Source organism: Camarhynchus parvulus, chromosome 8, assembly GCF_901933205.1.
Source record: "Camarhynchus parvulus chromosome 8, STF_HiC, whole genome shotgun sequence".
NCBI lineage: Eukaryota > Metazoa > Chordata > Aves > Passeriformes > Thraupidae > Camarhynchus > Camarhynchus parvulus.
Genome location: NC_044578.1, coordinates 1,361,683 through 1,373,775, shown reverse-complemented (window position 1 = coordinate 1,373,775; position 12,093 = coordinate 1,361,683). Strand labels below are relative to the sequence as shown.

General features: G+C 51.5%; 1 protein-coding gene across 3 annotated transcripts in view; it reads left to right on the top strand.

Annotated features, from left to right (window-relative positions):
* Positions 1 to 12,093, top strand: part of PDE4B (phosphodiesterase 4B) — a 171,585-nt gene that overhangs the window by 108,507 nt on the left and 50,985 nt on the right. For all 3 annotated transcript variants that reach the window (XM_030953133.1, XM_030953134.1, XM_030953135.1), the window contains 4 exons: positions 3,524 to 3,718; positions 5,562 to 5,598; positions 5,687 to 5,757; positions 10,203 to 10,252. In XM_030953133.1, the coding sequence (XP_030808993.1) occupies positions 3,524 to 3,718; positions 5,562 to 5,598; positions 5,687 to 5,757; positions 10,203 to 10,252 (353 nt within the window). The remainder of the gene's footprint in view (positions 1 to 3,523; positions 3,719 to 5,561; positions 5,599 to 5,686; positions 5,758 to 10,202; positions 10,253 to 12,093) is intronic.

Here is a 12,093-nt window from a genome sequence, read left to right as displayed (position 1 = left end):
CTGTGACCAGCGACAGGATCCCAGGGAGTGGCTGGAGCTGTGCCAGAGGAGGTTTAGCTTGGATCTTGGGCAAAGTTCTTCCCCCAGGGAATGGTCTTGGCCCCGAGGCTGCCAGAGCAGCTCCAGGAGCCTTTGGGCAGCGCTGCCCGGGATGCTCAGGGTGGGATTTGGGGTGTCTGTGCAGGGCCACGGGTTGGATCGATGGTCGCTGTGAGTCGCTTCCAGCTCGGGAGGTTCTCTGATCCTGTAGTTGTTACAGTAAGACTGCAGCATTTGAGCAGCTGGGGGTTGCTGTTATGAATTCTCTTTGTTTGCCGAGTGACTCACGAAGCCTCGCTGTGTTTTACAATGATTTCTCCTGGCTCGCCGTTGTCTGCTCATTACCGCGGCTCAGGCGCAGCTTTGCACAGGTCCGGGGCCGATGCCCGCTCGCAGCTAACTCCTGCCACCTGCCGTCTCCTTCCTCTCGCTTCCCTGAGATCCTGGCTTCTTTGGGATGCGGAGGGATCGGGGAGCGGAGCTGCAGCCGCCCCGCGGCCCGTGGGGAGCGGTGCTGAGCGGCCGCTGCTCCCCGCTCTGCCCTCCCAGCTCCTGCATCCCCGGAGAGCCGGCACGGGGAGCCTGCAGAGACATCCCGGGCAAGGCCGCCTTCCTTCCCTGCTCCTGCATCCCCGGAGAGCCGGCACGGGGAGCTTGGAGAGACATCCCGGGCAAGGCCGCCTTCCTTCCCAGCTCCTCACCGCTGGGAGACAGCCCTGCCTGGGCTAGGGCCCATCCCACTGGGATGGTGGAATCGCTCGGGAAAGATCTCCAAGATTATAAATCCATCCATTCCCACCTCTGACCATGTCCCCAGGTGCCACATTTGCACAGCCTTAAACCCCTCTAGGAATGGAGACTCCACCACTGCCCTGGGCAGCTCTCCTGGTGCTGCTGTCACCTTTCCTCCCCTGGAGCCTGTTGGACTCTGGCAGGGCTCAATTCCTTGGATTCCCTTGGTGGGGAGTGTCCAGCGCTGGGAAATGTTGGTCAGTAGATCTGATAACACAGGTTGGAGACGGGCTGGGAATGCTGGCAGCTCCCACATGTCCTAGAGAGATCTCTTACGGAGACAGGGATTTCTGAAAGATTTATAGGGACCTTAGATATCAAATTTCTGGCCCATATGTTTAGATAACACAATTTATATCACAAATGGGGTGTCTCGCTGTGAGTGCTGTTACTTGGGGATAAACTGGAAAGGAAAATTTGGGGGTTTTTTTGCGCTTTGTACTCTGTCATCCTTATTTTTAAGTAGGCAAATGCAGCTTTTTTTCCACTTGGACAAAGCCTGTGGGGTGTGCAAACTGTGGAGAGGATCTCACAGTCTGTGCAGTGTTCTGAACACAGTGATGGGGTTTTTCCAGCAGAGCTCAGCAGTTAACTTCCAACAGAAAAAAAATAGTGGGAAATGCAGCTCTGAGAGGGCAACTTTACAATCCTATTGCAGTTCTTACCAATTCCAGCAAGTATTTGTTTGGGGGATACTTTTGTCATCAGGACACAGTTCCAGGTGGGTGTTGTGCAAACCAGGAGCAACTGGTGACAAACACAAGGTTAAACTCTTGCTCTGTGTATCTCGGGTCACATTTTCCCAACACTGGATCATCCAAGGGGAGTATTTGCCCATATTCCAGTTCTTGTACCTATTAAAAAGCAGTGACAGCAGAGTTATTCCTGAGTTTGAGGATCTTGCTCACAGGCTGTACCTCTGGGAGTGCCTGTTCACTCCTGGCAGAGGTAACTCCAAACTCTGGGATCAGTCACTTTTTGGGGAATTTTCTGTTAACTTCTGGCTGAGCACATGGGTGGCTGAGTGCTGGATCAAGGCCAAGGAAAAGGAGCCTGAGGAACGCTGGTGGGGCTGCACATTGAACTTGAGGAAAGGAATAAAAGCACTTTTCAGTTGGACTAACCACGTGATCCGTGCGGCAGCATTCCAGGTGCTGGAATGGGGAACATGGGAAGCGGGCAGCAGGAGCTGGAGCAGCCACGGTGCTCCCAGCTGGGCACTGGCTGTGGAGGCTTCTCACCAAGGCAGCAGTTCATCCCAGTGATGTATAAATCTGGAAAACTTGCAGGATTCAGGCAAGTTCAGGCGTTAATACTTTATGTGCTCCTCCTGCCGCAGTTAAAGCTCTCTCTGCAGAGAGGAGGGAGAGCTGGGGTCTTCCCTGCCACTGTGCTCAGGGAATCTTCTGGATTAAGGAGTGGAGGGATGGAGAAAGGCACAGCAGGAACCACAGCCCGGTGTCCTGGAGGGACAACATCCAGCATGGGATGAGGCACTGGAGCAAGAGACAAAACCTGACTTCCAGAGGCAAGGAAATTCCTCCTTAGCGTGGCCATACCTCGCTTGGCTTCCCGGGCCATGGTCACACATATGGTGTTTCCATCAGGCCCAAAGGAGGCCACCCTGCTCATTTTCAGTGTTTTTATGAGGGGTGTCACTTGCTGGAGTGGCCAGGGTGACTTCAGCCACGGGTCACAGCAGCCAAGCTATGAAACCAGAAGAAAGTGGGTGTAAAATGGAAAAGGTGACAAAAAGTTTAGTGCTTTCTTTTTAGTTTCTAAACAGCCTTTCATTTTGCAGCACAGCTGTTTAAAATTCACTGAACTGATACCTTGAATGGCTAAAAACATAGTTTGGGCATCCAGCTCCCACAACTGCCAAGTGCTTGCAAATCTTGTGGGGTTTCAAAAGTTTGGCTCCAGAGCAGATGGGGACAGGGCTGGGCTGGAAAGTGTTGTTATATTGTGGTGCCTTTAGTCCCTGTTGTGCTTGTAAGACTTGGAGTGAGGTTTGGCAAATCAAACCCCAGGGCTTGTGCAAAAGGCATTGAGGGTAGAGTTGGGTGTTTAGAATAATGGAATCCTGGGATGGTTTGGGTTGAGAGGGACATTAAAGCCCATCCCATTCCACTCCTGTTATGGGCAGGGACACCTTCCACTGTCCCAGGTGCTACAAACCATCTCCAGCCTGGCCTTGGGCACTGCCAGGGATCCAGGGGCAGCCACAGCTGCTCTGGGCACCCCGTTCCAGGGCCTGCCAGGGATGGATTCTCCATCATCTCTGATCTATCCCTGCCCTCTTCAGCTGCTGTGTGCTCGTGCTGAGAGCTGTGCTGAGCTGCGAGACATCCGTGCTGAAGGAAGCGTGAGCAGAGGCAGCCAGCACAGGAGCCTCCGGGGTGAATGTTTATGGCCATGCAGGGTCATCCTTGCACTGAGGAGAAACAGGATGGTGAGTGGCTCTGATGGCCACAGGCCGGTGACACAGTGGGAGCTGTGCTGAGGTGATGCAGTGAGCTGTGCTGAGGTGACACGGTGTGAGCCACATTGAGGTGACACGGTGTGAGCCACATTGAGGTGGCACGGTGTGAGCCACACTGAGGTGACACGGTGTGAGCCGTGCTGAGGTGACACATGCCCTGCGAGCCCTCTTGTGGCAGCGTGTGACACGCGGTGTGTGTTCCGTTCGCAGCTTCGATGTGGAGAATGGCCCGTCGCCGGGACGCAGCCCGCTGGACCCGCAGGCCAGCTCCTCGTCGGGACTCGTCCTGCACACGACATTCCCGGGCCACAGCCAGCGCCGGGAGTCGTTCCTCTACAGATCCGACAGCGACTATGACCTCTCACCAAAGACCATGTCCAGGAACTCCTCCCTCCCGAGCGAACAGTAAGCACCAATTCAGCTCGTGTTCTACACTCTCCTAGAGCTCTCTGTGCTGCTCTAATCCTCAGAGCTCTCTTAAGAGGAGCTTATGGGTGGTTCTGGCACATTTCATAGCTGGAATGCACAAAACAGGTGCTGATCCAACATCCTCTCCCATCCCATCCCTCAAATATTCCCATTTTCTCCAGAATTTAGCAGAAGAGCTTTCAAAGCCGTATCCTGGAATAACAGAGAAGTTGTGCTGTACTTTTATTGACAGTATTGCTGCTCCCCATCATGTTTTGGGGCTGTTCCCTAGAACTGAGGGGAAAATGAGACAGATGGCTGAGCTTGAGAGGATTGATACCCACAGGGTGTCCTGGATTCCCAGCCCCTTATTTTGAAAGGCACACTTTGAAGTTTTGAAGTGGCCATTCAGCTATTAAAAAAGTGCTCGTTAAACAAAGTTGAGCTGTTGCGAAAGTTTTGTCACGGAATGGAAATCTGAACATTAGCCAGATCCACGAGAATTCTGCGAGAAAATATTCCTGCTGATTTAAAACTGAGTAAATATTTATTGGAGGAAACACTCCAAATTATGCAAATAGTGTTTCGTGTAAATGGTGTGTTGTAGCAATTCCCAGCAGTGTGCTGGGGTGGGGGAATCCCATAATTCCCCCCAAATTCGTGTCTGTCTGCAGCTGAAGTGTCCATCCACTGTGGCCATCAAGGCTCTGTTAGCACTGGGACAGCGTCTCCATGAGCATGGAGGCAATTTTAATTAAATTTAGACTTAATAGCATTGATACCCGAGTGAGGATGAGGAGATGACCTCTGACAGCACAGCAGGGAGAATTCCTCTTTGGAGGGATCAGCACTGGTGGTGAACTCTCCAGAGGGTCCTGTGGCAGCTGGAGCCGGATCTGCTGCCCTTGCTCAGTACATCCTCTTATGAATTATGGGATTAAGAATAGAATTGACCAAAACGTTGCTTCTAAGAGTGCCTAAAGGGGCTCCAAGAGAGCTGGAGAGGTACGTGGGCCAAGGGATGGAGGGACAGGACAAGGAGGAATGGATTTAAGCTGAAAGCAGGTAGATTTAGGTGGATATGGGAATGAATTCCTGTCTGGGAGGGTGGGGAGGGCCTGGCACAGGGCGCCCAGAGCAGCTGCGGCTGCCTCTGGATTCCTGGAAATGTCCAAGGCCAGGCTGGGTGGAGTTTGGATCCACCTGGGGTATTGGAAGATGTCCTGCCCATGGCAGGTGTGGGACTGGATGGGCTTTAAGCTCCCTCCCAAGCCAAACCTTTCAATGATTCTATACCCTGCTATCTCTCAGTTAGGTCAGTCATACAGAATGTTCCATACACGCTCAAGTGCCATAACTAATACCAAAAAAAAAAAAAAAAAAAAAAAAAAAATCCCTCTTATTTCTGGTATATTTTGCTCACAACTTCTTCTCAAATCTTCCGTGATGAAAACAGCCAGACAAAACTCGGCGTCTGAACAAGGTTGGAGACTGCGACAGAGATCAACAAAAGCCAGGAAATTCAAAGGTGACCTTTCCCCGCACCACTATGGTTGGTTTTTTTCCACCGCGGTGCAAGCATGAGCCTTAACTTTTGAATTTCCTGGCTTTTATTGCCTGGCGTTCCCAGTCCGAATGCTCACTGCAGCCGGTTGTTTTGGATATACATGGTGACCTTTCCATTAGGAACAAACTTTTATGTGGTGCTAACTGAATGCTGCGTGGGTACGTTCGTGAGGAAAACCCCCTCAGGAAAACGCTCCTTCCCTGAGGTGAATTTCACTCTGTTTGAAGGTACATTTGTACAGCAATTTATACATTTTTCTCCGTTTTTCCTTAGGCATGGCGACGACCTGATTGTCACACCTTTTGCCCAGGTGAGTTGGTGGCATATTGGCCTCTGAAATAGTTTTTCTAAAGCATTAAAGCGGAGAAGGTGACACCTGCGCGTTTTGTCTCCCTCAGGTGCTGGCCAGCCTAAGAAGCGTGAGGAACAACTTCACGCTTCTCACCAATTTACACGGCACCTCCAACAAGTAAGCCTGGCTTTTTAAGCTCCTTCCGTACACGAGAGGAGCCGGCGGGGCCCGTGGAGGGGCGGCGGGGCCCGGGGAGCGGCGGGGCCCGGAGAGCGGCGGCCGCGGGGCCTCAGGCTCCGCCATGGCCTCCCGGCTCCGCCACGGTTTGCGCGGGACGCCAGGGGGCGCCGTCTGCCCTCCCCTCATGGCGGCCCTCCCCTCATCCCCTCATGGCATCCATCCTCTCATCCCCTCATGGCATCCATCCCCTCATCCCCTCATGCTCTCGTCCCTTCATTCCCTCCCCCCTCATTCCCTCACCGCCTCATCCTCTCATCCCCTCATGGCGTCCATCCCCTCATGCTCTCATTACTTCATTCCCTCACCCTTCATTCCCTCACCGCCTCATCCTCTCATCCCCTCATGGCGTCCATCCCCTCATGCTCTCATTACTTCATTCCCTCACCCTTCATTCCCTCACTGCCTTGTCCTCTCATCCCCTGATGGCATCCATCCCCTCATCCCCTCATGCTCTCATCCTTTCATTCCCTCATCCCTCATTCCCTCACCGCCTCATCCTCTCATTCCCTCATCTGTTCATCCCCTCATCTCTTCATCCCCTCACCCCTCATCTCTTCATCTCTTCATCTCCTTAATCTTCATGGCCTCATCCCCCAACTGAGCGTCATTCCTTCATTCTCTCACCCCTCATTCCCTCACCACCTCGTCCCCTCATCCTCTCATCCATTCATCCTCTCATCCCCTCATCCCTTCATCTCCTCATTCCCTCACTTCTCATCCTTTCATCCCCTCATCCCTCAGGTCCTCCCTGAGGAGCAGGCATTGTGTTTTGTTTGTGCCATGTCCACTATGAATCATGGGGGCAGTTTGGGGCCCCACACCACAAAAAAACACATTAAGGGGTTGGAGAGTGAGAAGGAAATGGATCTGGGGAAGGGGGGGAGCTGGGGAAGGGGCTCAGCCTGGAGCAAAGGAGGCTCAGGGGGCCCTTGTGGCTCTGCACAGCTCCTGCCAGGAGGGGACAGCCGGGGGGTCGGGCTCTGCTCCAGGGAACAGGGACAGGAGCAGAGGGAACGGCCTCAGGCTGGGCCAGGGCAGGTTTATTTGAATGTCAGGAAGAGTTTCTTCACAGAAAGGGCTCCCCAACCCTGGCACAGCTGCCCGGGGCAGGGATGGAGTGCCCATCCCTGGAGGGATTTAAAATCCCTGTGGATGTGGCACTTGGGGACACGGGTCAGTGGTGGCCTTAGGCAGTGCTGGGTTGGACTTGGTGATCTCAGAGGTCTCTGTCAACCTAAACAATTCCATGATCTTCGTTGTGTGGCCACCTTGGCTATCCCAGGCATTCCATAATGGTCCTGCCCTGCATTTCCACCACTGCTTCACAGAGCAATAATAATCCCAGAATTGTCCCAGTTGGAAGGGGTCCAGCAGAATCAAGTCCAACTCTTAATTGGCCCGCAGAGGGATCAAACCCCCAAAGCTGGTGTTATCAGCACCAGGCTCTACCCAACAAAGCTTATCTCACATGAGCTGTTCATGGCCAAAGGGCAGATGTCAAGGGGGGCACCCCAAACCTCGGGCTCTGGGAACAGCAAGGATTTCCCAGAAGCAGCATCCTGGAGCTCAGCTGCCAGAGGGCTGCCCAGAGAAATGAATCCCACATCACTTCCTTTGACACTGATTGCTCTGAAGGAGGAAGGTGATGCACTCAGGAGGAGGATGTTGTTTTTCCTACCTGCTGAACAGGAGAAACCAAACAAACTCCTTTTTAGGCCTTTGTCCGGAACCACCGTTTCCCCTTGGCTATTTATACTGAGCCAGTCATCGTCATCCTCTGGCCTGCTGGGCCCCAGAGAGCTGTTCAGCCTCAAACCATCATCACTCATTCCTGGCGAGGTCTGCTGTGCACCCACCCAGGCACTGCTAGGCTCCACTGGCTCCAGAAGGGAAGGATGAGGTGCAGGGATGTGCCCAGTGGGACACCACGGGCTCGCTCCACTCCAGGTGTGAGTGGCATCACCTGGTGCCCACCACGAGCTCACCATCTTTATTTTACATAAAGCCCAGCATTTTATCCCAGCGTGAGGTTTTCCCTCCTGTTGATTCCTGTTGGCAAATTTTGATGGGAAGGAACTGCTGCATTCCAAGGTGGAGGTTAATAAAAACCCAGATGGTTTAAATATTCCTTTTTCATAAGCTTTGCTTTTTTGGAAGGCTTGGGCATTTTGGCAGTTCCTAATGAGGAATCTGAGATTGGACAGGGCCGGAAGGAAGCGAGGGTGTAACCTGTAGGACACACAGGCATTTTACAGTGTCCTTTGGAAAGCATTCCCAGATTTGATTGAGGTATAAAGTGTTTGCCTGGCCAAAGTAAAAGTCATTAAATTTTTAAGCCATCCCATGCCAAACATCCCAGTCCATGGCGGAATGTGCTTCCAGGTGCCGTGGAGCTTCCTGCACAGTTTCCAAAGAGCTCTGCTGGGTTGCAGCCATGCTGCCAGCTCATGATTTTATCATCTGTCTCATGATTTGTGACATTTTACTTAAACTTCTGCTCTGGGGATCATGAGAATCTCAGCTTTCCTTTACCCCTCTTCTCCTCTCCTCTCTTTTTTTCCTCCTCCTCCACCACCCCTCCTGGCCCGAGCAAGGAAAAAGAGGACGCTGTCCCACCTATTTGCTGGAAAATATGAATGTTAAGGCCCGGAGGAAAAAAAAACAACTGGCAGTCATATTTTTTGGACTTTAACGTCAGGGTTCTTGAGGCAGTTTCCTGATTGGAAAAGAGGAGAGGATGATTAATGGCTTTGGAGTGGCGGAGTTTGGCAATTGCAGCCCAGGACGCGGTCGGGAAGCATCCGGAGCCTGCTCGGTGCGATGCCCTGCGGCGGGAGGGAAGGAGCGGGCAGCGGCGGCCGCTGCGGCGCGGGGCTGCCGGAGGAAGGACAGCGCTGTCAAAGCTCACATCTCCCATCCCTGCCTGCCCGCAGAACAGGATGGGCACATGGATCTGAGGATGGCCGTGCAGCGGGGAATAGCGCAGGGAGCAGCGGCTGGTCCCTCCCCACCCCCCAAAGGCATGTCTGTGCAGCTCCGGGCTTGGGGATCCCTGAGCTTGGATCCCTCCGCTCCGGGAGCGCTGCAGCCGCGGCGTGCTGTCCCTGTCGGGGAGTTTCTGTTTTTTAGAGATTTCGAGATTTGGCTTTTCAAAGGCTCAGCAGAGGCAGGTCGGGGCACATTTGCCGGGAACTGAGCGCCCAGCGTGTGTGCCCTGTGCTGAACCCTTCAGAGAGCCCGGGTGCTGCTCACCCTGCCAGAACAGCCTTTGGATGCCAGGCAGGCTCCTGCCGGAGCGGGCTGTGGAGGGCTGGAAGCAGGGCTGGAATTGCGCTCCAGACCTCACCTGGGCAGCGAGGCCTTCCCGGAGCACTTCTGAAGAACCCCCCGGAGCTACAATTGCAGCACAATTGAGCCGCTCTGCCTGCTTTGATTCCAGCTTCAAAGGAGAGCTGGAGAATAATGGATGTTGCAGTTCAGTGGCTGACTCCGAGATTTGGGGTTAGGAAGGAGGTTGGCGAAGGGAGAGTGTGGGGAAATCTGGCTTCAGTTAAAATGGATCTGAAACTTCTTTAGAGAAGCAGAAGCCGAAAGTTTCATTTTTGGTCAGCCTGAAGGACTTTAGTCAATCCAAACTGAAGCGTCTTGGTTTTGGTGTCAGCTCTTTTTAACTCCTTTAGAAAACAAGTCTCTGATGATGGCTTCAGCTTGAAAAAGTAACAGTTTTGTTTGGCAAGTCTCATAGGGAACTGTGTGGACATATGGAGAGATTCTGCACCTTTTTCCAGTCAGACCCTGTTGGCTTGACGTCAGCCAATTTTTTTCAAATGGCTTTTGGCCCCTCCAAAATCCAGAAATTGCTGCTGAGATTGTTGGTCAGAGTCCATGAAGTGTCCTTCAGGTGTCTCAGAGCTAAACAATAGTGACTGCAGCATCCTCTTCCTCAATTCAGGAGCAATTCCAGTGTTAACTGGAGGGTTTAAAGGCACATTTCTGACCTTACCTGTGGCACTGCCTTGCAGCAGTTTGACACCACTTCAGGGTCCATTCCAGACTTCGCAGGGAAAAGCTTTATGGGAAAAAGCTTTGGCCATGGGGGAAGTCTAGAGCCTGGCCCTTGCTGCCTTCAGGCATGTTTTGAGCATGGAGTTGCAAAGGCAGCACAGGATGGTTCCATTTTTCCTCATTTCCAGCCCCTGGAACAGGCAGGGAGCAGCCATCTCTGGCTTTTCCTAGCAGATCTGTCAATGCTGCTCAACAAATCTTTGTGAAATGTTTGGCTTTTTTTGGGAGAATAGAAATAGATTTTTAGCTGGGGGAGCTGGCAGGGTTTGGAAAGATAAAATCCCACCTCCTGACAGAGAATTCTTGTTCCCTCTTAGGAGATCTCCAGTCACGAGTCAGCCGCCTGTCTCCAGAGTGAACCTGCAAGGTACGTGTGGGATTTGGGGGTGGGCTGCCAGGCCAAGGGCACACAACATTTATTGCCCAGTTCTGCTCACAGCTGCTCTCCTGCCTCCTCCCCGGTACAGGTCTGAGTTCCTCCTGCAGGACTCACAGGAGAGAGCTACCAGGCTCCAAATATTGTTATTTTAATCGTTTGGTTTGGGGTTTCTGCTGGTGCATTAGCACAGGAGATGAACATGATTTTGGTTTGATAGTCATGGCCACAGTGGCTGCTGTTCATGTGAGTCCCTGTGAGCACAGGCCTGGACAAGCCCCAGCCCACGAGCATTGAACAGGCTCAGGCACAGCTGGGTCTTTTTTTTATTCTGTTTATTTCAGTTTGTCTCCATGTGATCTGTGTACTCAAACCTTTCCTGGGTGAGACTTCCTTGGCTTCCTGCTGGGAAGGGGGTGCCAGGGCAAGGTGGGGTGGGCAGCCCCGTGAGGGCTGCTCAGGCAGGGGGAAGGACGAGGGTGAGCAGCAGAAGCTGATTACTTAGGACAGGTTTAGTTGCTTTGACACCTGGGTTTAGCCAGGCTGAGGGTCTGTAGAACCCTGCTCAGGATCAGAGCTGGCCCTACGTGCACTAATTCAAAGGTTGCTCCGGAGAGGAGATAAGATTTGGATCAGTGCACATTTGTAAGGTTTAATCTCAGCCCTTCCAATAATTACATGCTTGGAGGGACTAATAAAGCTTAATTTTCACAGCATGTGAAGCCTGGATAACTATCATTTCCTCTCCTGCTGTGTGTTATTTATTCTCAGGGGACACACAGAGTGCTGGACACTTCCAGGTTAGGTTCCTCCAAACTTGTTAATGGGAGATGGAAACCTCTGATTCAAAAACAAAACTGGACATCACAATCTTAAACTCCTTCCCTTTCTGTCACAGCCAGCAGGAATGCAACTCATCACCTGATCTAAGGCTGGGTCTAGCAAAGCTTTGAATTTGTGCCTGTGTAAAAAAAAAAACCAAAAAACCCATGGAAAATTTCCTAGGCCTTCAATGGATCTGTTTATGTAAGTTAGACAATCTAATAATGGGAAGAGAATGCCCTTCCAGGAATTTTTAGGTTTGCTTTCTTAACACTTTCTGTGGAAAAAGTTGCTCTCAACTTTTTAACACTTTGGGGATATTTTTCTACACTATTTCCAACGAGAGCTGTAGGACACTTGGCACTTTTTAGCTGATCCAAGCTTCTAATGCTGGGAATATATGAAAACTCCTTTAGTAACGAAGTGTTTGACACACAGAACTGTAGAGCAAGTGTTGTGTTACCTTGTAAAGGTTGGATTTGTGGCCCCTCAAGTAAATAGGTTTTTAACCATGAATCTTAGCTGCTTTTAGGTGAAATCTTCAAGTAAAATTTTAAAAAGTGAGTTGGATCATTGCAGCAGTGGTAAATTGTAACACTTTGTAGATAAGAAGGAGATGCATTTCTGAGATTAATAGGAAACTGTATGATTTCCTACATAAACCAGCCAATATTGGCATTATTGGTAGAAAACCCTGGGTTTCTTGGTTAAATTCAGGTCATTGCCTTCCTCTGCCTCTTCACAGCCACTGTCACACTGACTTCCTTTCCAGGCAGCAGAAAACAATCACAACCCTTGACTTTCTAAGGAAGTTTCCATTTAATTCAGCAAGAACAGAGATTTTTTAAGGAAATTTTTCAGTGTTTGCACCTTTTTTTTCCCCTGTTGATGGCTTCTGTTCTGGAAATGATGAACTGAAGGAGAGGTTTTCCTATGAGAACCCTTCCAGTTCTGTGCCAGCGGCTGGGAGGATGCAGAGTGTTTTTCCTGAAGGTTTTGCAGAAGGAAGC